The sequence below is a fragment of the Salvelinus namaycush genome, chromosome 15 (genome assembly GCF_016432855.1).
Source record: "Salvelinus namaycush isolate Seneca chromosome 15, SaNama_1.0, whole genome shotgun sequence".
NCBI lineage: Eukaryota > Metazoa > Chordata > Actinopteri > Salmoniformes > Salmonidae > Salvelinus > Salvelinus namaycush.
The window spans coordinates 41,801,585-41,826,739 of NC_052321.1; the positions used below are offsets into that span (position 1 = coordinate 41,801,585).

Sequence of the window (25,155 nt, forward strand, 5' to 3'; positions counted from 1 at the left end):
GATAGTACAAAGAAAAAAACATGCGTTTGAAACGCAAGAGAAAGGCCATAATGTATTATTCCAGCCCAGGTGCGATTTAGATTTTGGCCACTAGATGGCAGCAGTGTATGTGCAAAGTTTTCGACTGATCCAATGAACCATTGCATATCTGTTCAAAATGTTGTGTCAAGACTGTCCAAATGTGCCCAATTGGTTTATGAATACATTTTCAAATTCATAACTGTGCACTCCTCAAACAATAGCATGGTATTACTTCACTGTAATAGCTACTGTAAATTGGACAGTGCAGATAGACAGAAAGCTTGAATTCTTGTTAATCTATATCAGATATGTCTGTCCTGGGAAATTTTTTGTTACTCACAACCTCATGCTGATCACATTAGCCTACGTTAGCTCAACCGTCCCCCCCCCCTAGAGGTTTATCAAAAAGCATTAAGACGTTTCCAAAGGTAGATGCAAAAATGTGGATGGGTTTTTCTCATTACATGGTAGGCCTACTGTGTTGTCTGTATCCAAGTTAAATCTGTAATTAAATGATTTAGAGAAAAGTACATCTGTGGTCTTTCTTTAATTCTCTCAATTTGAATGAAAGACCCTGGGATGTGGAGTTAATCCGAACATTTTTGTCATGTCCCTGGGATTAGGGATCTGGATGCTCAAATTGAGAGGAAAAGACTTTGTTAAGATTTTGTTAACTCTTTAGTAGATTCACATGTGCATATCTGGAGTGAATAATTATTGCCCTTTATCAAAATACACAGGGAACAGGGTGTGTAAATAAGGTTTGCAGTTTGGCCGCGACTCCTTGTGCAGGCCCAAGAGAGGAGTTACCGTTACTGCAGAATCACTGTGCCGGCTGCCCCATAGAGATACTAATTTTGGGGATGCCCCTCTCTCTCACTTTTGAAACTGTGACAACCTCAAATAACCTCACTGCGGCAACCCCACTGATAGTGGGAGAAATGTTGATGCCATATAGGACTGTGACGGTCATGGAATTTTGGATGACAGTAATTGGCCAGTAATAATCCTTTTTATTAGATTTTTTGGCACATTATCTCCTCTCCTGACTGCATGTGCCGCCATATACAGTGCATTCGGAAAGTATTCAGACCCCTTGACTTTTTCCACATTTTGTTACGTTAAAGACATATTCTAAAATGGATTGTATTGTTTTTTCCCCTCATCAATCTACACACAATACCCCATAATGACAAAGCAAAAACAGTTTTTTATACATTTTCGCAAATGTATAAAACATTTAAAATTGAAATATTATATTTACATAAGTATTCAGACCCTTTACTCAGTACTTTATTGAAGCACCTTTGGTAGCGATTACAGCCTTGAGTCTTCTTGGGTATGACGCTACAAGCTTAGTACACCTGTATTTGGGAAGTTTCCCCCATTCTTCTCTGCAGATCCTGTCAATCTCTGTCAGGCTGGATGGGGAGTCGCTGTTCAGCTATTTTCAGGTCTCTCCAGAGATGTTCGATCGGGTTCAAGTCCGGGCTCTGGCTGGGCCGCTCAAGGACATTCAGAGACTCGTCCGGAAGCCACTCCTGCATTGTCTTTGCAGGGTGCTTAGGGTCGTTGTCTTGTTGGAAGGTTGGAAGGTGAAGCTTCGCCCCAGTCTGAGATCATGAGCACTCTGGAGATTTTCATCAAGGATCTCTCTGTACTTTGCTCCGTTCATCTTTCCCTCGTTGCTGACTAGTCTCCCAGTCCCTGCCGCTGAAAAACATCTCCACAGCATGATTCTGCCACCACCATGCTTCACCGTAGGGATGGTGCCAGGTTTCCTCCAGGCATGATGCTTGGCATTCAGGCCAAAGAGTTCAATCTTGGTTTCATTAGACCAGAGAATCTTGTTTCTCATGGTCTGAAGAGTCCTTTAGGCAAACTCCAAGCGGGCTGTGCTTTTTACAGAGGAGCAGCTTCTGTCTGGCCACTCTACCATAAAGGCCTGATTGGTGGAGTGCTGCAGAGATGGTTGTCCTTCTGGAAGGTTCTCCCATCTCCACATAGGAACTCTGGTGCTCTGTCAGAGTGACCATCGGGTTCTTGGTCACCTCCTTGACCAAGGCCCTTCTCCCCCGATTGCTCAGTTTGGGTGGTTCCAAACTTCTTCCATTTAAAAATGATGGAGACTACTGTGTTCTTTGGGACCTTCAATGCTGCAGACATTTTTTGGTACCCTTCCCCAGATCTGTGTCTCGACACAATCCTGTCTCGGAGCTCTACGGACAAGACCTTCGACCTCATGGCTTGGTTTTTGCTCTGACATGCACAGTCAACTGTGGGACCTTGTGTAGAGATGTGTGTTTTAGAAAAAGGCTGTAACGTAACAAAATGGGGAAAAAGTCAAGGGGTTTGAATACTTTCAGAATGCACTGTAAATAAAACGAGTAGAACAGGCACTCCCATTCAAGTCAATGATAGCATAATGAGTGGACCCGCATCTGGCGGCTATTGCGAGTGTACCCATTGGAGCAAAGCAGAAAGTAAAAGCAGGAAGTGTACCCATCAACATGTGCTGTGATTTGTTGATTCAACTCAACTGACATTACAAAAAAAATACATTCCATTGCATGAGTCACATCAGTTAAGATCCTTTGAATGAACATTCCACATTTCATTAAGGAGCAACAAAGTTTCATCACGTTGTTAGGGGACTCAACCGAATGCTTACATTTTTTAGTTCATGGGTTATTTTATTTTCATGACTTCTCATCCATAACCTTCGGTTACACGGTCATATGGTAATTGTGCCAGCCCTAGTAATGCCATAGGCTATGCCTTGCCTACTCTCCCCAAATCAAATATTGATTGCTCATGTGATGGCTTGGGCTGCATTTATGTTAGGCTAACCTACAGTAGCCTATGCCAATAGTACACATTTTTCATATGTATAAGTGAGCATAAAAATGGCTAATATTATAGGAAAAACATACAAATAATGGGAAACGCTCAACTGTTATAAACGCGGGAAATATGTGCTATTCACATTGTTCTCTCCATGGACAGCGCGTCAAGTGGGGCAGCAGAGTAAAAAAAACAATGAATTTAATAAACTGAATTCCTCTGTCAGGATGACCAAAATACAGCCTGTAGCCTAGTCTAACCCCTGTCCTGTGCGGTTTCAAGTAGGCAGTAAAGTGGAACAAAAATGATATCAACCCGCACATCTTACCGGGAGATTGTCGCCCACGGTTGTAGATTCCACGGTAATGCACCTCAGGACCAACGGGCAATGCGAAGAATCACCATCCGCAACCAGGACATCGTCTGACCGTCAGTTACAGGCTCATTCACCATTCCGGAGGGGACTACTGTCCAATGAAAATGGACACATTTTCCTTCACTGCAGTATCAGCCAGGACAACGGCAGCAGCACATGCTCAGAGACAGAACGGTCCCTACTTCTGCTGTTCTTGCATCTTTCATTAACTCTTTCTTCACCTCAGTGAGTAGTGGGTTTTATTGAGCTCTGGCAGAATTCAGAGCTGGGTTGTGTTCAGTAGGGAGAAACGTTTTAAAACGCAGAGGTACAGTGCTACCTGAACTTGTCCAGTAAGAACAGGTTTAGTTTCAATCTTCCATAGCTAAACGCTTTGCTACAGTGTGCCCTTCTGAAGAGGACCCAGGCCTTTCTACCCCAGGCAGACAGTTTCTCTTGACAAACAGTACAGTGCATAACTTAAGCACCTTTATATGTAATACCTGTGGGAATTGAACTCACTATCTTGGTATTTCTATTGCAACGCTCTTACCAACTGAGCCACACTGGACTCCAGTCACCATAGGCATTGACCAGGTAGAAACAGCTCAGGAATTGGATTTGCAGTTTCCATTAGAATTGAAATCGACTCATTCCCTGAACCTGATATAGAGCCTTGTCTCTAAAACTGTCTGTCATTGACAGAACCTGTGTGACCACTAAGTACTTTAGGAGGGAGTGGGCAGGGCCAAACCTCTGCAGTTGTAAAACAGTAAAAAAATAAGATCTCAGCACCCAGAGGTCACATATGGCAGATTGGGTTTGTATCAGGATTGAGATCCACATATCGAGGTGGTATGGTATAAATTGGAAGTCAAAAGATCAGATTCAATATAGTCCCTATATACACACCCCTATAGTAGGACTGGGAATTGCCAGGGACCTCAGAGGTATCAAAATACTTAGGTGGAATACAATGTATTGCAATCACAGGTGGTTGGTGGCACATTAATTGGGGAGGACGGGCTCATGGCTGGAACAGCTTATTGATATATCAAACATTCACTCCATTGCAGTAATTAGGAGTCATCCTCCCCTCACCAGCCTCCGGTGACTGCCATTCTATATACATCACGATTTATCGCTCTCAATTCTATATGTACTGCAATTCGGCAGTTCGGTTTTATTCTGATTCGATGTTCTAAACATATTGCTCATGGTGTCTGCTGCAGAGGTACAAGAAGCCATGAGGGGGGAAAAAGCTGATCCATCATGGCAATAAAAGTGCTGAAAACATGTCGTCTCACCACTTAAAAATAAGATTGAGGCCAACCTATAGAAGAAAAAATACTGGAGTTTTGGCACAGGTACAGCCGACTAGCGCTAGCCAACTACCCTAGCAAAAACATATCTTATAGAATCGTTAATCCATATAATATTGTCAAAAATAATACCGTGATCTTCTACTATAATCGATTTATATTGTGCATTACTTTTGACCAGAACCCTGAGCCCTATGGTCAAAAGGACTGCACTATGTAAAATGTAGGGTGCCATTTGGGACACACACCTAGGAGTTCCACAACCAGAACAGTAATCCCACACGAGGAGAGAAAGAAAAAAAAAATCAATCATCTTTTTAATTACATCATTGAAGCATAGATGCATCACTTGTGAAAAAGTTAGAAAACAACAGCATGTTTCAGTCTTTCTCAATAAGTTAAACCTCTCGGGCCAAATAGGGTCGGGCCTGCTCACAAAACAGATTCAGAAAACTCTAGAAGCTTTCAAAAGAATAAATGAAACAATTAACAACCAAGGAGTTATTCTTATGTCATTGAAATTAATCTTTGTCTCCTTGTGTATTTAATAAACATGTAAAAAATAAAAATGCAAAATGGCTTATATTACAATACACAGTCGTTCTTTCACCCTTTTCCACAGGGGTTTTCCACGCAACAACGCCAAGAAGTTGTCATGCAACTTTAAGTTATCGTTTTTTTAATGAACAATTAAACTGATAAGCTGTCGGGTTATAGTTGGTAAAAAACAAAAAAAATTATAATTACAATAATGACAGTAATAACAAGGTTAGGTAATAAACACAGTCCTGTAGAGTCAGGAAGTCTTCTGATAGGCCAAAGCCTTAGAGCCATTCCTTCCATTCCCAAAGACAAATTGGTCCATTGGTCTTTGACAGTTTTGCAGGCTCGTGCTGATTGGGTGAGATGATGGACAATCAATGACGGTGCTGCGGCTGTCAGCCCTCCTCCACTCAAATCCCCCCAACTGCATCTCTGGATGTGGAAAAATACATTCCATTTACCTGGGGTAAGAAAACAAGTGGGTTTAGACATCTCTTATACTCCACTATATGATTCTACTGCAGAATACAATAAAGTACTATTTAACACTGTAAATGCATTACTTTTGGAATATCTAGTATCTTATGAGCCCATATCGACAGGACATCTTGAAAGATGAAAGTCACTGAAATAACAAATACATCAAATCAATCAGCCGACAAATGAATCCTTGAACGAGAGGTGTCCTACCTTGTGTAAAGGTTGTAGTGAGGTTCCTGCTGTGGTCAGTCAGTCCAGTTCATGTACCTGCTGCATAGGGGCAGAGGTGGTCCGGCCTGGCTCAGCTGTCCTCTTGGCCATGATATCCCACTGAGGGGCTTTGGGCTTCATACCTAGCGGAGGAGAGATGGATATTAATACAGTCACAGACACTAGGGTGTGCATGCGAAATTATTGCACTATTTAAATAATATCATGATCCCCCCCCCCCCCCCCCCCAGATAGACAAAACTTTTTTGGATCACACAGAGACAGAGTAGCCAAACTTGCGCTAGTTAGACAAGCGTGTTGCTGCGAAAGGTTCTCTCATCATCTCATCTGGTAGTGTCGGTCTCGACTGCATCTAATCGATGTAAAGAAGCTAGCTAGCTAGCTAACGTAACGAGGCTATCTTGCTGCGCTCCCCGTCCTTGTCTACAACAACTCCATATTAAAACATCATATACCGGTTGGTTGACCATTGTAATTGTAGCCTACTCCCTCATTTAGCCAACTGAATCCCATCATTTTAAATTCCATTTTGCATTGATTAGAAATCTCCCACTTCACTTGCTACACACGGAGCCTCTGACTGTACTGTACGCTTTGATTGACAGACAATAACACGCTACAAGTGTGAAGGCTATCGGAACATCTTTATGTTAAAATGGGGCACACTCATAACAACTGTCCTAAAACTGCTTTATTAAAATGTCTAATGTAATGGTCTATCCTTGTAGGCTATGTAGCAATGTACATCATTTCATTTTAGACAGCCTGTTTTGTTAAAATAGGCCTATACATTTTTTTCCCGTAAAAATGGATACTCTTGCAAGTAATGGAATACTAACGTCTGCTCGGATACTGAAATATTCGAAATACCCGTGCCCATGGCTAGCAGACACACCATCAAGATTCTAGTGTATTGTAAAGCCTTTGCGCTGCCTTCAGCACTGAGCGACTGATGCTGATGGAGCAGCAAAATTAAAAGGTTACCTCTGCTGTCCCCAGTTGGTCTTCTGTAGTAATGCATGTTCATGCCTGACTTCTCCTGCCCCCTGTTGGTCTTCTGTAGTAATGCATGTTCATGCCTGACTTCTCCTGCCCCCTGTTGGTCTTCTGTAGTAATGCATGTTCATGCCTGACTTCTCCTGCCCCCTGTTGGTCTTCTGTAGTAATGCATGTTCATGCCTGACTTCTCCTGCCCCCTGTTGGTCTTCTGTAGTAATGCATGTTCATGCCTGACTTCTCCTGCCCCCTGTTGGTCTTCTGTAGTAATGCATGTTCATGCCTGACTTCTCCTGCCCCCTGTTGGTCTTATGTAGTACTGCATGTTCATGCCTGATTTCTCCTGCCCCCTGTTGGTCTTCTGTAGTAATGCATGTTCATGCGCTGACCTCTCCCACCCCCTGTTTGGTCTTCCGTAGTAATGCATGTTCATGCACTGACCTCTGCTGTCCCCTGTTGGTCTTATGTAGTACTGCATGTTCATGCGCTGATTTCTCCCACCCCCTGTTGGTCTTCCGTAGTACTGCATGTTCATGCGCTGACCTCTCCCACCCTCTGTTGGTGTTCTGTAGTACTGCATGTTCATGCGCTGACCTCTCCCACCCCCTGTTTGGTCTTCCGTAGTACTGCATGTTCATGCGCTGACCTCTCCCACCCCCTGTTGGTCTTCTGTAGTACTGCATGTTCATGCGCTGACCTCTCCCACCCCCTGTTTGGTCTTCCGTAGTACTGCATGTTCATGCGCTGACCTCTCCCACCCCCTGTTTGGTCTTCCGTAGTACTGCATGTTCATGCGCTGACCTCTCCCACCCCCTGTTTGGTCTTCCGTAGTACTGCATGTTCATGCGCTGACCTCTCCCACCCCCTGTTTGGTCTTCCGTAGTACTGCATGTTCATGCGCTGACCTCTCCCACCCCCTGTTTGGTCTTCCGTAGTACTGCATGTTCATGCGCTGACCTCTCCCACCCCCTGTTGGTCTTCCGTAGTACTGCATGTTCATGCGCTGACCTCTGCTGTCCCCTGTTGGTCTTCTGTAGTACTGCATGTTCATGCGCTGACCTCTCCCACCCCCTGTTGGTCTTCCGTAGTACTGCATGTTCATGCCTGACCTCTGCTGTCCCCTGTTGGTCTTCCGTAGTACTGCATGTTCATGCGCTGACCTCTCCCACCCCCTGTTTGGTCTTCCGTAGTACTGCATGTTCATGCGCTGACCTCTGCTGTCCCCTGTTGGTCTTCTGTAGTACTGCATGTTCATGCGCTGACCTCTCCCACCCCCTGTTGGTCTTCCGTAGTACTGCATGTTCATGCGCTGACCTCTCCCGCCCCCTGTTGGTCTTCTGTAGTACTGCATGTTCATGCCTGACCTCTGCTGTCCCCTGTTGGTCTTCTGTAGTACTGCATGTTCATGCCTGACCTCTGCTGTCCCCTGTTGGTCTTCTGTAGTACTGCATGTTCATGCGCTGACCTCTCCCACCCCCTGTTGGTCTTCTGTAGTACTGCATGTTCATGCCTGACCTCTGCTGTCCCCTGTTGGTCTTCTGTAGTACTGCATGTTCATGCGCTGACCTCTCCCGCCCCCTGTTGGTCTTCTGTAGTACTGCATGTTCATGCCTGACCTCTGCTGTCCCCTGTTGGTCTTCTGTAGTACTGCATGTTCATGCGCTGACCTCTCCCACCCCCTGTTGGTCTTCCGTAGTACTGCATGTTCATGCGCTGACCTCTCCCGCCCCCTGTTGGTCTTCCGTAGTACTGCATGTTCATGCGCTGACCTCTCCCGCCCCCTGTTGGTCTTCTGTAGTACTGCATGTTCATGCGCTGACCTCTGCTGTCCCCTGTTGGTCTTCTGTAGTACTGCATGTTCATGCGCTGACCTCTCCCACCCCCTGTTGGTCTTCCGTAGTACTGCATGTTCATGCGCTGACCTCTCCCGCCCCCTGTTGGTCTTCTGTAGTACTGCATGTTCATGCGCTGACCTCTCCCACCCCCTGTTGGTCTTCTGTAGTAATGCATCTTCATCTGCCCTGCAGCAGGAGATCAACTCAACCCAGTGACACACTTCCTGTCCCAAACCCTGACCCCCACTCCAGACAGAAGGGTGTCTTATTAGATAGACAATTGTGTAAACTGGGCTATGATCAAACTGATCCGTTCATACAGCACATCAATGAGATTGATGGAAACTTGCTGTAGCATATTCATGTTAATAATGTAGTAGTGCAGTCCGTGACGTGTGCGTAACCACAGAGGACAGATCAATTATTTTTCCTAAATGAAAGTGAGAGACATGAAGTGGCGTTCAGACTAGTCAGGCACAGATAGCACATACTACAGTTGAAGTCAGACGTTTACTTGCACCATAGCCAAAAATTCCCTGTCTTAGGTCAGTTAGGATCACCACTTTATTTTAAGAATGTGAAATGTCAGAATAATAGTAGAGAGAATGATTTATTTCAGCTTTTATTTCTTTCACCACATTCCCAGTGGGTCAGAAGTTTATATACACTCAATTAGTATTTGGTAGCATTGCCTTTAAATTGTTTAACTTAGGTCAAAGGTGTCAGGTAGCCTTCCACAAGCTTCCCACAATAAGTTGGGTGAATTTTGGCCCATTCCTCCGGACAGAGCTGGTGTAACTGAGTCAGGTTTGTAGTCCTACTTGCTTGCACACACTTTTTCAGTTCTGCCCACAAATATTCTATAGGATTGAGGTCATGGCTTTGTGATGGCCACTCCAACACCTGGACTTTGTTGTCCTTAAGCCATTTTGCCACAACTTTGGAAGTATGCTTGGGGTCACTGTCCATTTGGAAGACCCATTTGCGACCAGATTGAGATGTTGCTTCAATATAGCCACAATATTCCTGCCTCATGATGCCATCTATTTTGTGAAGTGCACCAGTCCCTCCTGCAGCAAAGCACCCCCACAACATGATGCTGCCACCCCCGTGCTTCACGGTTGGGATGGTGTTTTTCGGCTTGCAAGCATCCCCCTTTTTCCTCCAAACATAACGATGGTCATTCTGGCCAAACAGTTCTATTTCTGTTTCATCAGACCAGAGGACATTTCTCCAAAAAGTACAATCTTTGTCCCCATGTGCAGTTGCAAACCGTAGTCTGGCTTTTTTATGGCGGTTTTGGAGCAGTGGCTTCTTCCTTGCTGAGCGGTCTTACAGGTTATGTCGATATAGGACTCGTTTTACTGTGGATATTGATACTTTTGTACCCGTTTCCTCCAGTATCTTCACAAGGTCCTTTGCTGTTGTTCTGGGATTGAATTGCACTTTTGACACCAAAGTCCGTTCATCTCTAGGAGACAGAACGCGTCTCCTTCCTGAGCGGTATGAAGGCTGCGTGGTCCCATGGTGTTTATACTTGCGTACTATTGTTTGTACAGATGAACATGGTACCTTCAGGCGTTTGGAAATTGCTCCCAAGGATGAACCAGACTTGTGGAGGTCCACAATTTTTTTCTGAGGTCTTGACTGATTTCTTTTGATTTTTCCCATGATGTCAAGCAAAGAGGCACTGAGTTTGAAGGTAGGCCTTGAAATGCATCCACAGGTACACCTCCAATTGACTCAAATTATGTCAATTAGCCTATCAGAAGCTTCTAAAGCCATGACATAATTTTCTGTATTTTTCCAAGCTGTTTAAAGGCACAGTCAACTTAGTGTATGTAAACTTCTGACCCACTGGAATTGTGATACAGTGAATTATAACTGAAATAATCTGTCTGTAAACAATTGTTGTAAAAATTACTTGTGTCATGCACAAAATAGATGTCCTAACCGACTTGCCAATACTATAGTTTGATAACAAGAAATGTGTGGAGTGGTTGAAAAACGAGTTAATGACTCCAACCTAAGTGTATGTAAATTTCCGACTTCAACTGTATTCTAGGAGTCTTGTCTCCCGTCCAAACCCAGAGAAGATGTCTGTAGATACCAGCTAGCCTGCACTGCAGTCACCCTAAGAGCAGGGTTTCCCAAACACGGCCCTGGGGCCCTCCCTGGGTGCACGTTTTGGTTTAATGCCCTAGCACTACACAGCTGATTCAAATAACCAACTCAGCATCAAGCTTTGATCATTTGAATCAGCTGTGTAGTGCTGGGGCAAAAACCAAAACGTGCACCCAGGGAGGGGCAGGACTGAGTTTGGGAAACCCTGCCTTAGAAGACACAGTAGAACCACTCATTGTAGGTAGCCTATAGGCCTAGCTCCCTCCCTCCCGCCGTTACTCTCCACGTTTCTCCTTCTATCTCTATGCAACACACACATTGACAGGTGCTCCTCCTTTCTGAACATGGACATAGTCCCTAGTGAGTGTGGACTAGCCCTGCTGTGGTCCAGGAGAGAAGGGTTATTAGGGGGCGAGGTCCCAGCGAACCACACCACCCCTTTGGTCTCACTCCGGTCCCAGATAGGTCCTGGCTACCGCTCCGTTACCATGACAACCCCCGCCGTAGCCTAGAGCGATATACACCACAGAGAAAGAAACCAGCCTTCACTACAACCTACTGAGATGGATGTACAGAGACAAAGAGCGAGAGAGAAATGGAGAGAGCAGAACAAAAAAAAAAAATAGAGAACGGTGCAAGAGAAAAAGAGGGGGTAAAGGAGAAAGCGACAGAGACAGATGGTGCAAAAATAATAAACTGTCAAGGGAGAAAGAGAGGGGGGGTAAGGAGAGAGAGAGAGAAAGTGAAAGGTGGAAAGTTGGTGAGCAAAAAAAAGAGGGGCATGTTTAACCAGTTACAGTAGTACATTGAGACAAAGGGAGATGAGGGGGAGGGGTGGAGAAAGGGAGGCCGCAAAAAAATATGAAAAAGAAAGATGGCCGCAATGACACAAGACGTTGGGGTGCAGACTCAAACCCCAATGGAGTGCAGCAATGACCACAACGGTCTTCCATCAACATCCCAACGGCTCCAACCCCTTTCTACTCCTCTCCCGCACCTCGGTCTCTCACCATCAATGCCGTTGTGCTGCTCGTAGGTGCGTTTGCCCAGGATGGTGGGCGAGCCGTTGTTGAGAATGTTGGGTGTGGACTTGATGGGTGTCAGGCTACCCGTGGTGACCGTCTGGCCACGCGGGGGGTCATGTTTGGGAGGGCACGGGTGGGCCTCTGGGGACCCGGAGAGAGGAGGACAGAAGACACAGAGGAGAAGAGACAGGAGGGAGAGAAAGGAAGAGAAAACAGAAAGATATGAGTTTAAAAATCGCAAAATCAACACTGGCTAAAACAGACAATATATAATACAGTATGCCATTTAGCAGACTGAAAATGAAAGACTACAGATGGGCGTAACAGATCCTCACCTAGATATCGGACAACAGACTCCAGAGGCTTCCTCTCAACTGGCTTCAGCGGCAAGGGCTTTTTGGGCTCGTCTGGCAACCGCAGCGCACCTGAAATACACCACAAAGTCAGTATAGTATGCATGCACCACATTTCAGCAGACCGTTACATAAGACAGCCACTGAGACCTTTCAAAACATTTTGCAACAGGAAAATAAAACAAACGTTTCTTATTGGACAATTTCAGGTAGTCCCTCCCTGTTTTACTCAGTTTTCGTCCGTTTGGTGCCTTAATGAACAGGACCCAGGTCTACATCGTATCGTACTCTCACTACGCCTTGATTTGGGTGGTGAGGAGGTGGTAGGGGTTGAGGGGTACAGTACTCACACTCTTGTTTGATTTGGACTGTATTGAGAGGGAGGTAAGGGTGTCGGGCGAGGAAGCGTGGTCTGATGATGTCCTGACAAACCCGTCGGGCAGCGCGTGTCACCTGGGTGGTCTGTAGGTAGAAGGCCTGTTTCGTCTTCACAGCAAACTTGGGGCTCCCACCGTGACGCATGGGAACACTGTGAGGAGACTGGCGGTGGGGGAAGAGAGAAAGCGAGGATATGAGAAATTGTTAGAGAACGGACAACAATCAGAGACAAGAGTGGAGTCCAAGACAAAAAGTTGTAAGTTGTTATACAGAAGGGCCGGGACGTTTTTCCTGGTCAGTTTCGCATTATCCTTGAATATGTTTTAATCCAATACATGATATTGTATTGGATTATCTTTCTACATGATATCTCAGTTTGAGTTGTTTACCATGTTGTTGCGGTTGGGTCCAGGTCGCTCTCCTTCCAGTCTGGTTGGCATCTTCAGTCCTCCATACTTCTTCCAGTAGGTCCAGCAGGAGGCACACAGACGACACTGCATGTTGGGGGGACCCCACGAGTACCACTGGTACGAGCTGGTGGCTACATGCACAGAGAAAGAGGACACACACACACGTCGAGAGACACCCACACAAACTCAGTGAGTCTAAATCATTTAAGACTTTATTAACACTACTAAAATAGCTCTGAATAGATTCTACTGCAGCGTGAGCTGAGCTTTGCCTCGCTCTCCGTCTTAAAATCTCCCACTCCTTCATTGTTAAAGAACAGCAATAGAGATGTAGGCTTGGCTTGGAGGCTTGGCTTGGAGCCTTGCTCCCAAAGTATGGAGAAGAGATCATACTAGGGTGAGAGTGAATCTCAAGGTTCTTCAGGAGGTACTGTATATCTGTACTAGGAGTACTCTTGACTCCCAGGTTAACTTCCTGGTCTCTTTTCTAACATCGTGGTCTATATTTCATCATCCAGGAAACAGGACAGTTGTGGCGTTACTCACTGTAGCAGCTTTCACAGGCGCGGCCCAGACCTGGGGTCTGTCCTGGGGGAACTGATATCACCCCCAGGGCTCCAGGCAAACCCCCGGCTCCGACTGCGGCTCCAGCCCCGGAGCCGTTCACCAGGCATCCCACACCTCCAGGCTTTACACTGTTAACACTCAGCTGGTTGGGGTTGGGCTTGTTGCTATGAGGAAGTGGGCAGAGGATCAGAGACAGAGATGCAACGCACTGTATAATCTGCGGTCGTCACTATCTGGGCAAGTTGCAAAGTCACAAACCCCGCCTATTTCTACAATTTCTCTTCTTAAAATCAGATTTTAAACCTAACTGATAACCTTACACCTAACCCGAACCTTAAGTTAAGACCAAAAAACTTTGCAGCTTGACCATCTAGTGGGAACCGTCATCTGCAGCCAGTCCCAAATATCCCCTTAACCCTTCGGCACCATCCCGCCAATGTTTGCAGACGCTCCACCATTACCAATTACACTTATACAGAGCATTCCGATCTGCAAAGACCAAAGACTTAGCGGCAGGGTGCAAATTGGGACCTGCTGTAGGAGTCTGACAAGAATCATAGTATCCCAGTCCCCAGTAGCCAGCCAGATAGATACTCACTAGTTGGGGATGTAGACTTGCTTCAACTTGCTCTCTGCCTCGGCTGCTTTTAACCGTTTCTGCTGTACGTATCTGTCTGTGGTCTTCCACATGTAGTAGTACTCTATGATACTGGTCAGGGACTTCCAGGGGAGCTGCCGGGGAGGACGAGAGACAAGCGGTTTCAACATCACAGATATGCCATCGTCATGCTTTAGAGCCGTTTCCACCTCACAGACAACGGTCCTCGCCATCATGCTTTAGGGCACTACATTAGTGCATTTCCTACATCTTTGTAAGCAAATACTTTGATCTTCGAGGGGGAAAATGAACACTGTGCTCTTTAAAAAAAGTTTGAAAGAGGCAACTGAATTGTCAGGCTGCCAGAGAGCAAGCCCCACCCCTAACAGCAGCCTGTGGCTGTGGGCTGGGTAGTGCACTGACTGTAACCCACCACCAGGTGGCAGAGTGAGGCACAGCGTAAAGACTGCATAAACCTCATTCATTTATTCTTCCCCCTCAGGGCAACAGCAGCACCTGGCTGACAGAGATATAGACATACAGTATCTATCTCTATGGCTACAGCAGACATGCTGGATTCTCTTCTCTGCTCTCAATAGGATGCCTGCCAGTCTGAGTTGAGTGTCTCACTATTAGTTACAAAAAGGATGGGCAACTTTGATGGGGGTGGGGGCCACAACAAAAAAATCATAGCTCATCATGAGGGGCTGCAGTGGCTTGCGGGTCTGTGTACCCACATCCATACCCACACATGCAGTCAGAGCCAGGTATGGATAGCCTTTTGGGGGCACTAAGTAAAAAATTGTTGGCCCCCACCCACCTTGCGAGCAAAACATTTTAGCGGCCACCCTCTTGAAAGCGGAGAGAAAACATTTACGTTTCACAGTTAATTTCCTGCAATGCTACAGATTTTGCCATGGGGGCAAAGATTTTACTATTTTCTAACTCATTTCATGTAATACTCATTTTGCCATGGGGAAACTGATCCGCGGGCCACCAGTTGCCCATCCCAGAGATACATTTTGTGAGCCTTGAACTGAGCCTGTTCCTCTCAGTCTAAGCATGGTTCCTCTTCCCCCTTGTTTTGGTGGCATGTACATCAGAGCTTCCTTGTCGAGGTTAGTCCAAGCCAAGGCAGCAGAACCGTGCCTGCCTGACTGGCTACCCGTCGGTCTGTACTCACAAAGTCCTGTTGTATGTCTGTGAAGTCTTTTCCATATTTCTCCAGGGCCTCTTCAAACAGGTTGGCCTCGGAGGCGCTCCACTCCTCCATCTCGTCCCGGCAGAGAACAGGCCCTCCCTGGGGAACCAGCGCAGCGATGGCCCGCGTCATGTCATAACGCGTCTTATCCAGGCTGTCCATGGCATGGAACTGGGGAGAGGAGAGAGGGGCAAAATGGCGGGTAGTGTTCGGTAGGCACAAAACAGAAGAAACACACTGGGAGGTACCATCTGTACTGGTTCAATATGAAACACTTCAGTGCGTTTTTAAAAATGTATTTAACCTTTATCGAGGCAAGTCAGTTAAGAACAAATTCTTATTTACAATGAAGGCCTACCAAAAGGCCTCGTGCGGGGACGGGGGCCTGGGATTAAAATAAATACAATATAAATATAGGACAACACACACATCACAACGAGAGAGACAACATAACATAAAGAGAAACCTAAGACAACAACATGGCAGCAACACAACATGGTAGCAGCACAAAACAGGGTACAAACATTATTGGGCAACAGACAACAGCACAAAGGTCAAGAAGGTAGAGACAACAATACATCACGCAAAGCAGCCACAACCGTCAGTAAGTGTGTCCATGATTGAGTCTTTGAATGAAGAGATAACTGTGTTTACGGTGTGCCCTAATGAACACAACCCTGGTTTACGGTGTGCCCTAAAATGAACACAACCCTGGTTTTTCCACATACACCCAGCAAACAAAACCTACCCTCTTAACATAGAAACCAAGCAAAGGGCCTCCATTATTCTACTTGTCAAAGCCACCAAGTTTAAGGAACAGAGCATAGTCCAAAAACAGAAGTGGATGGGCTATTATCTGGTCACTTGACTTAGTGTGAGCGTCTCTATTGGCGAGTCTGAGAGGATGTGTGTTGTGCGCATGTGTTCATGGATGTGTGTACTCTGAAAGCTGTAGCTCGGAGGCCTGTGTTTCATGTTTTATATATGAGGTGCAGAAGTGGGCCGGAACGTGTGGCGTCTGGGGCAGGCTGAATCCTGCTTGTTACTGATCCTCACACTATGGCAAGCTAACACACACACACACAAGCTCACATACACACCTTCTACTGTAGCTCCCAGCATACCCCTGGGCTAACAGCACTCAACTCTGGTCTGACCCTACCTAGGGAAGTGGTCAATGTGTGTATGTGTCTTACAAGGGTGATGTCTCTAGAGGCAGCAGCAGCACTCATGTGGAGACTGGGCTGCCGGACAGAACTACTGCAGTCTAGAGCCCGCGCAAAGGTACCCACTGACCTGAGAGAGGGAGAGGGATGAGGCGGCAGAGAGGGATGATGTGGCAGAGGGAAAGAGATGGATGAGAGACAGACAGGGATATAATTTTTACATTTAAGTCATTTAGCAGATGCTCTTATCCAAAGCGACTTACAGTAGTGAGTGCAAACAGTTTTATACTGCAGGAGTGTATTAATCCTCCAGATATCATGTTTTTGACAATAGTGCAAATCTGACTAGAATAGACCTGTGTGAAGACCAGTCTTCTTACTGATACAATACCCTTGCACCCCGTTTTACCTAGCCACGTAAAAAAAAAATGTCTTACTGAAAAATATTTGACATTAGCTATCCTGTTCACAGCAGTCTTACCAAGGCACTACCACTACAGTAGAACCACTTACCCATTCACCACAGCCCACCGGACCGGAGCCACTTACCGAGCCACAACCAGGAACTGGTCGATCTGTTTCTCTGTGAGGGGACTGCTGGGGTCCCACACCCTCTCCTCCAGCTTGGCCAGGTCCCTGCCATCCTCCTCACCTGGGGGTCCAGTTAGCACAATCACCAGTTAGTAAGCAGTCAGCACAGTCACCAGTCTGATACACTCCATCGGACTAGACAGCCCTGTGGTTAACCAAAGTCAATTTAGTTCTGGCTCTCCAACAGTCTTGGGGTGTTGTGGTTATGATTCCTTCGATAGACACCCACAAAACAGTGAATATCCTGCCCTTTGACCCTCTCCAACACTATTGGTGTGACATGGCTCCTCAGTAAAACTCACTTTGATAACACACTCCTTGTCATAACGTTGCAAAATTGTTCCAATTGCAGTGGGTTTATTAGGCAGTGGGACAGACGCCCATGCCCTCCCACTGGAGCCTTGAGATGAGATCGGACCCTGCTTGCACTACCAAAGAGAACACTAGCCAGGAGGCTAATCTACCAGCTAGCGTGTCACATTTACCTATGGAAAATGCTAACAGTCCACAGTTTTGTGTACGAGTGTCTTTGGCGTACGTACCCTCTTTGAGAAAGTCTGTGATGTCTGCCTGGTACTTGTTCCCCACCCTGATCTCCCCTTTATCAGCCAGCAGAGTCTTCTGTTGGGGGTCGTAGACCAGGGAGTAGAAGAACGCATCCTGGTGAGAGAGAGGGAGGAGGAAGAGAAGTGGGGGGAGGAAAGAGGGAGGGATAGAGAGGAGAGACATTAGAAAAGAGTTAGAGAAATAGGAATGGAGAAAATGAGTGGGGTTGTGGATTGAGTGCGTGCGTGTGTGCGTGCGTGTGTGTGTAGAGAGCAGTCTTTCGTCTCCTCATTACTGACTGTGAGAAGAACATTCTGGGTCAACACACTGAATTATTCATACAGCACCAAGACTCACAACTAACACACACATCACAGTCAGTTGGACACAGGCACACAAACTCATCCAACATGGTCATACAGTACCCGTCAAAAGTTTGGACACACCTGCTCATCCCAGGATTTTTCTTTATTTGTACTATTTTCTACATTGCAGAATAATAGTGAAGACATCAAAACTATGAAATAACACACGTAGTAACCAAAAAAGTGATAAACAAATCAAAATATATTTTGGATTATTCAAAGTAGCCACCCTTCGCCTTGACAGCTTTACGCACTCTTGGCATTCTCTCAAACAGTTTCACATGGAATGCTTTCCCAACAGTCTTGAAGGAGTTCCCACATATGCTGAGCACTTGTTGGCTGCTTTTCCTTCACTCTGCAGTCCAACTCATCCCAAACCATCTCAATTGGGTTGAGGTCAGGTGATTGTGGAGGCCAGGTTTATCTGTTGCAGCACTCCATCACTCTCCTTGGTCAAATAGCCCTTACACAGCCTGGAGGTGACAAATTATATCCCATCTGGTTTGCACTTAGTGGAACTAACGATGTGGTAGCCATGCTGGTTAAGTGTGCCTTGAATTCTAAATAAAATCAATGACAGTGTCACCAGCAAAGCACCATCACACTTCCTCCTCCATGCTTCACGGTGGGAACCACACATGCGGATATCATCCGTTCACCTACTCTGTGTCTCACAAAGACACAGCAGTTGGAACCAAAAATCTCAAATTTAGACTCATCAGATTAAAGGACAGATTTCCACCGGTCTAATGACCATTGCTCGTGTTTCTTGGTCGAAGCAAGTCTCTTATTCTTATTGTCCGTTAGAGATGCGTCTGTTACTTGAACTCTGAAGCATTTATTTGAGCTGAAATGTCTGAGGCTGGTAACTCAAATGAACGTGTCCTCTGCAACAGAAGTAACTCTGGGTCTTACTTTCCTGTGGCGGTTCTCATGAGACCCAGTTTCATCATGGCACTTGTTTTATGCGACTGCACTTGAAGAAACTTTCAAAGTTCTTGACATTTTCCAGATTAAGACATGAAGGTCAGTCAAAGTAATGAGGTAGTCTTTTCTCTTTGCTCATTTGAACTGTTCTTGCCATAATATGGACTTGGTCTTCATCTTCTGTATACCCAACCATGTCACAAGACAACTGATTGTCACAAGACAACTGATTGGCTCAAACGCAATAAGAAAAAACATTCCACAAATTAACAAGGCACACACACACCTGTTAATTGAAATACATTCCAGGTGACTACCTCGTGAAGCTGGTTGAGAGAACGCCAAGAGTGTGCAAAGCTGTCATCAAAGCAAAGGGTGGCTATCTCAAATATAAAATCCATTTTGATTTGAATAACATTTTTGGGGGTTACTACATGATTCCATAAGCATTATTTCATAGTTTGATGTCTTCACTATTATTCTATAATGTAGAAAATAAAAACCCTTGAATGAGTAGGTGTGTCCAAACGTTTGACTGGTACTGTACATCAGAGCCATACATAGAGGCTATGGCACACACCATTCACTCTCTGAGAAGACAGTGTATGAGGCCTGTGAGGACAGTAAAGACAGCCACCTACCTCCCGGTCCAGATATGACTTCAGAGCCTCAGTCTCATTGAGCAGAGTGACACAACACTTCCCCCTGAGACACACACAATCTGATTGAGATGTAGCTCTTAAATACAGTACAGCCGTATAACACCAATGCCTTCCTATAATACAGGTGAAAGAAAGTGCCATCTGTTTTCCAGGCTGTGTGTTAACATATACTTGTAACCAACTCTCATGGTCTGTAGCAGGTAGCTAACATAAGGTGAGATGGTAAAGACATGTCCTACCGGATGTGTGTAGCAGGTAATGACTCTAGCTGGCGGGACAGGAACAATTCTCTGTGTCTCAGCTGGTGTTTCTGTTTCTCTGGCAGGTCAACTGGGTTCAACTCCGGGTTCTCCATCTCCTCCTCCAGCTCTCCTGATAGGGGTCAAAGGTCACGTTAGTTAGCTCGCTCGCTCACACACCAATGGGGGGTTTCGGGCAGAACTGTCAAGGACTGAGCCAAGTGCGGGCACCACATACTGAAGAACCAGAGACCCAGAGACAACTAAAGGATTAGATGCTACAGAGATTTGTTTTTCAAGAAAACAGTGAAGACAAACAAAAACAGTATTCACACCATGAAGGTAGCTAGGGTAATGAGGCAGATGAGCTAGGGTAATGATCCAGAGGAGTTCATGTCAATGCTTTGTGGCACTGCAGGTGCCAGGCTCATTTAGTAAATGAGAATATTGATCCCTGCCTGGACTGGTGAGTTTCTTTATAAGCCCCTCTATTCTTCCCCCAGCATGTTTCTCTCTAACCTCTCCCTCTACTTCTTTCTTTATACCCCCTCTCCCCATGTGGGAGAAGACACAGAAGAGACGGTATTTCAGCAGGCGTTGGATGTGTGTGTGGTCCATGAGGAGGAAGGTGGAGGAGAAAGACGTGGGGGAAGGAGCTCAAGGCGGGAGGGAGACAAGGGGGGAGGCGGGAGAGCGACAGATAGTGCATTCGGAAAGTATTCGGAAAGTATTCAGACCCCTTCACTCTTTGTTACGTTACAGCCATATTTTAAAACGGATTAAATTGTCCCCCACCCCAGTCTACACACAATACCCCATAAAAACAAAGCAAAAAAAGTTAAAATGTTCGATCGGGTTCAAGTTTGGCCTCTGGCTGGGCAACTTAAGGACATTCACAGACTTGTCCCGAAGCCACTCCTGCATTGTCTTGGCTGTGTGCTTAGGGTCGTTGTCCTGTTGGAAGGTGAACCTTCGCCCCAGTCTGAGGTTCTGAGCGCTCTGGAACAGGTTTTCATCAAGGAGCTCCCTGTACTTCGCGCTGTTCATCTTTCCCTCGATCTGGACTATTCTCCAAGTCCCTGCTGCTGAAAAACATCCCCACAGCATGATGCTGCCACCATCATACTTCACCGTAGGGATTGTGCCAGGTTTCCTCCAGATGTGACACTTAGCACTCAGGCCAAAGAGATCCATCTTGGTTTCATCAGAGCAGAGAATCATGTTTCTCATTATCTGAGAGTCCTTCAGGTGCCTTTTGGCAAACTCCAAGCGGGCTGTCATGTGCCTTTTACTGAAGAGTGGCTTCCGTCTGGCCACGCTACCATAAAGACCTGATTGTTGGAGTGCCCATCTCCACAGAGGAACTCTGTCAGACCAAGGCCCTTCTCCTCTGATTGCTCTGGGCGGTTCTCCGGGTGGTTCTAAACTTCTACCATTCAAGAATGATGGAGACCACTGTGTTCTTGGGGACCTTCAATGTAACAAATGTTTTGGTACCCTTCCCCAGATCTGTGCATCAACCCAATCTGTGCCTCTCGGAGATCTATGGACAAATCCTTCTCTCTCTTTGCTTGGTTTTTGCTCTGACATGCACTGTCAACTGTGGGACCTGATATAGACAGGTGTGTGCCTTTCCAAATCATATCCAATCAACCACAGGTGAACTCCAATCAAGTTGTAGAAACATTAAGGATGATCAATGGAAACCGGAGGCACCTGAGCTCAATATCGAGTCTCATAGCAAAGGGTCAGAATACAAAAGGATCAGTTTTTTTATTTATACATTTTCAAAAGAAATTAAAAACCTGTTTTTGCTTTGTTATTATGGGGTATTGTGTAGATTGATAAGGGAAAAAAATAATTTAATCTATTTTAGAGTAAGGCTGTAACTAGAGGTCAACCGATTTATTGGAATGGCCGATTAATTAGGGCCGATTTCAAGTTATAAGTTATGTATTTTTGGACACCGATTTGGCCGTTTTTTTTTTTTTTACACCTTTATTTAACTAGGCAAGTCAGTTAAGAACACATCCATATTTTCAATGACGGCCTAGGAACGGTGGCTTAACTGCCTTGTTCAGGGGCAGAACGACAGATTTTTACCTTGTCAGCTCGGGGATTTGAACTTGCAACCTTTCAGTTACTAGACCAACGCTCTAACCACTAGGCTACCCTGCCGCCCCAGGGTAGCCTAGTCTTCAATATTCCCAGGTAAGGTACCCTGCCGCCCCAGGGTAGCCTAGTCTTCAATATTCCCAGGAACATGAGTCTTCAATATTCCCAGGTAAGAAGTTTTAGGTTGTAGTTATTATAGGAATTATAGGATTATTTCTCTCTATACGATTTGTATTTCAGATACCTTTGACTATTGGATGTTCTTATAGGCACTTTAGTATTACCAGTGTAACAGTATAGCTTCCATCCCTCTCCTCGCCGCTACCTGGGCTCGAACCAGGAACACATCGACAACAGCCACCCTCGAAGCAGCGTTACCCATGCAGAGCAAGGGGAACAACTACTCCAAATCTCAGAGCGAGTGACATTTGAAACGCTATTAGCGCGCACCCCGCTAACTATCTAGCCATTTCACATCAGTTACACCAGCCTAATCTCAGGAGTTGATAGGCTTGAAGTCAAACAGCGCAATGCTTGAAGCACAGCGACGAGCTGCTGGCAAAACGCACGAAAGTGCTGTTTGAATGAATGCTTACGAGCCTGCTGGTGCCTACCATCGCTCAGTCAGACTGCTCTATCAAATCATAGACTTAATTATAACATAACACACAGAAATACGAGCCTTGGGTCATTAATGTGGTCGAATCCGGAAACTATCATTTAGAAAACAAAACGTTTATTCTTTCAGTGAAATACGGAACCGTTCCGTATTTTATCTAACGGGTGGCATCCATAAGTATAAATATTGGCTAAATATAAGCGAAGATAAAAAAAATTGTAGAGTGGATTTATGAAAATATGTTGACAAACGTTACCTTATCCTAGTGAGATTTACACGGGTATCAAAACGTCGAGGCGGTTTAAGCCTGCACGAAACACAGACCTTATTTGAAGTAGATCAAGACATTCTCTATGGAAGACATGAACGGTAAAATAACGAAGGAACCCCTTTCAAATTCAGCCGCAAGTTATTACAGGAATTATAACGCGTCGACTATTTCTAACTTAACCATATACCGTTGACTAATCAGGAAACTATCACCTCGAAAACAAAACGTTTATTCCGTTCCGTATTTTATCTAACGGGTGGCATCCATGAGTCTAAATATTCCTGTTACATTGCACAACCGTCAATGTTATGTCATAATTACGTAAAATTATGGCAAATTAGTTCGCAACGAGCCAGGCGGCCCAAACTGTTGCATATACCCTGACTCTGCGTGCAATGAACGCAAGAGAAGTGACACAATTTCACCTGGTTAATATTGCCATCAGGGCAAAGGGTGGCTACTTTGAAGAATCTCAAAATAGAAAATATATTTTGATTTGTTTAACACTTTTTTGGTTACTACATGATTCCATATGTGTTATTTCATAGTTTTGATGTCTTCACTATTATTCTACAATGTAGAAAAGAGTCAAAATGAATAAAAACCCTGGCATGAGTAGGTTGTGTCCAAACGTTTGACTGGTACTGTATGTTACAATACAGCTTTACTGTGTTGGAATGGTGTCAGCGTACTTCAACAACAGAATGATGTGGGTGAATACCGGTCATTAAAAATATTCATGCGAGTAGTCCACTGATTAGCCAGCTAATCCTCCTCAGGAGGATGACATCATCCTCTATGAGAAAATAGCAAGCATTTTTTAAACAGTCTGTTTCAGATACAAGTTCGAGGTGGTTTAAAAAATATACACTGCTCAAAAAAATAAAGGGAACACTTAAGCAACACAATGTAACTCCAAGTCAATCACACTTCTGTGAAATCAAACTGTCCACTTAGGAAGCAACACTGATTGACAATAAATTTCACATGCTGTTGTGCAAATGGAATAGACAACAGGTGGAAATTATAGGCAATTAGCAAGACACCCCCAATAAAGGAGTGGTTCTGCAGGTGGTGACCACAGACCACTTCTCAGTTCCTATGCTTCCTGGCTGATGTTTTGGTCACTTTTGAATGCCGGCGGTGCTTTCACTCTAGTGGTAGCATGAGACGGAGTCTACAACCCACACAAGTGGCTCAGGTAGTGCAGCTCATCCAGGATGGCACATCAATGCGAGCTGTGGCAAGAAGTTTTGCTGTGTCTCTCAGCATAGTGTCCAGAGCATGGAGGCGCTACCAGGAGACAGGCCAGTACATCAGGAGACGTGGAGGAGGCCAACAACCCAGCAGCAGGACCGTTACCTCCGCCTTTGTGCAAGGAGGAACACTGCCAGAGCCCCGCAAAATGACCTCCAGCAGGCCACAAATGTGCATGTGTCTGCTCAAACGGTCAGAAACAGACTACATGAGGGTGGTATGAGGGCCCGACGTCCACAGGTGGGGGTTGTGCTTACAGCCCAACACCGTGCAGGACGTTTGGCATTTGCCAGAGAACACCAAGATTGGCAAATTCGCCACTGGCGACCTGTGCTCTTCACAGATGAAAGCAGGTTCACACTGAGCACATGTGACAGACGTGACAGAGTCTGGAGACGCCGTGGAGAACGTTCTGCTGCCTGCAACATCCTCCAGCATGACCGGTTTGGCGGTGGGTCAGTCATGGTGTGGGGTGGCATTTCTTTGGGGGGCCGCACAGCCCTCCATGTGCTCGCCAGAGGTAGCCTGACTGCCATTAGGTACCGAGATGAGATCCTCAGACCCCTTGTGAGACCATATGCTGGTGCGGTTGGCCCTGGGTTCCTCCTAATGCAAGACAATGCTAGACCTCATGTGGATGGAGTGTGTCAGCAGTTCCTGCAAGAGGAAGGCATTGATGCTATGGACTGGCCCGCTCGTTCCCCAGACCTGAATCCAATTGAGCACATCTGGGACACCATGTCTCGCTCCATCCACCAACGCCACGTTGCACCACAGACTGTCCAGGAGTCCTCATCAGGAGCATGCCCAGGCGTTGTAGGGAGGTCATACAGGCACGTGGAGGCCACACACACACTACTGAGCCTCATTTTGACTTGTTTTAAGGACATTACATCAAAGTTGGATCAGCCTGTAGTGTGGTTTTCCACTTTAATTTTGAGTGTGACTCCAAATCCAGACCTCCATGGTTTGATAAATTTGATTTCCATTGATAATTTTTGTGTGATTTTGTTGTCAGCACATTCAACTATGTAAAGAAAAAAGTATTATTTTTATTCGGTATCGGCTTTTTTTGGTCCTCCAATAAATTGGTATCGGTATCGGCGTTGAAAAA

General features: G+C 45.6%; 1 protein-coding gene across 1 annotated transcript; it reads right to left on the bottom strand.

Moving 5' to 3' along the window:
* Positions 1–4,847: 4,847 nt before the first annotated feature.
* LOC120060541 (metastasis-associated protein MTA1-like) lies at positions 4,848–19,909 on the bottom strand. The gene is made up of 14 exons (XM_039009933.1): positions 19,780–19,909; positions 19,520–19,583; positions 17,583–17,700; positions 16,999–17,101; positions 16,480–16,579; positions 15,266–15,454; positions 14,083–14,216; positions 13,464–13,648; positions 12,897–13,048; positions 12,480–12,669; positions 12,112–12,201; positions 11,762–11,917; positions 5,776–5,918; positions 4,848–5,546 (listed from the first exon to the last, which is right to left on the bottom strand). Exons 1-13 carry the CDS (start codon positions 19,893–19,895, stop codon positions 5,815–5,817), a joined length of 1,701 nt encoding a protein of 566 aa, XP_038865861.1. The 5' UTR covers positions 19,896–19,909; the 3' UTR covers positions 4,848–5,546; positions 5,776–5,814.
* Between the last annotated feature and the right edge of the window lie 5,246 nt (positions 19,910–25,155).

Coding starts and splice junctions, on each gene's coding strand:
- LOC120060541 (XM_039009933.1), bottom strand. CDS start 19,895: ATGGAGAACCCGGAGTTGAACCCAGTTGACCTGCCAGAGAAACAGAAA. Junction 17,701..19,519: donor AGTCATATCTGGACCGGGAG/GTAGGTGGCTGT, acceptor CTCTCTCACCAG/GATGCGTTCTTCTACTCCCT. Junction 17,102..17,582: donor CACAGACTTTCTCAAAGAGG/GTACGTACGCCA, acceptor CTGGACCCCCAG/GTGAGGAGGATGGCAGGGAC.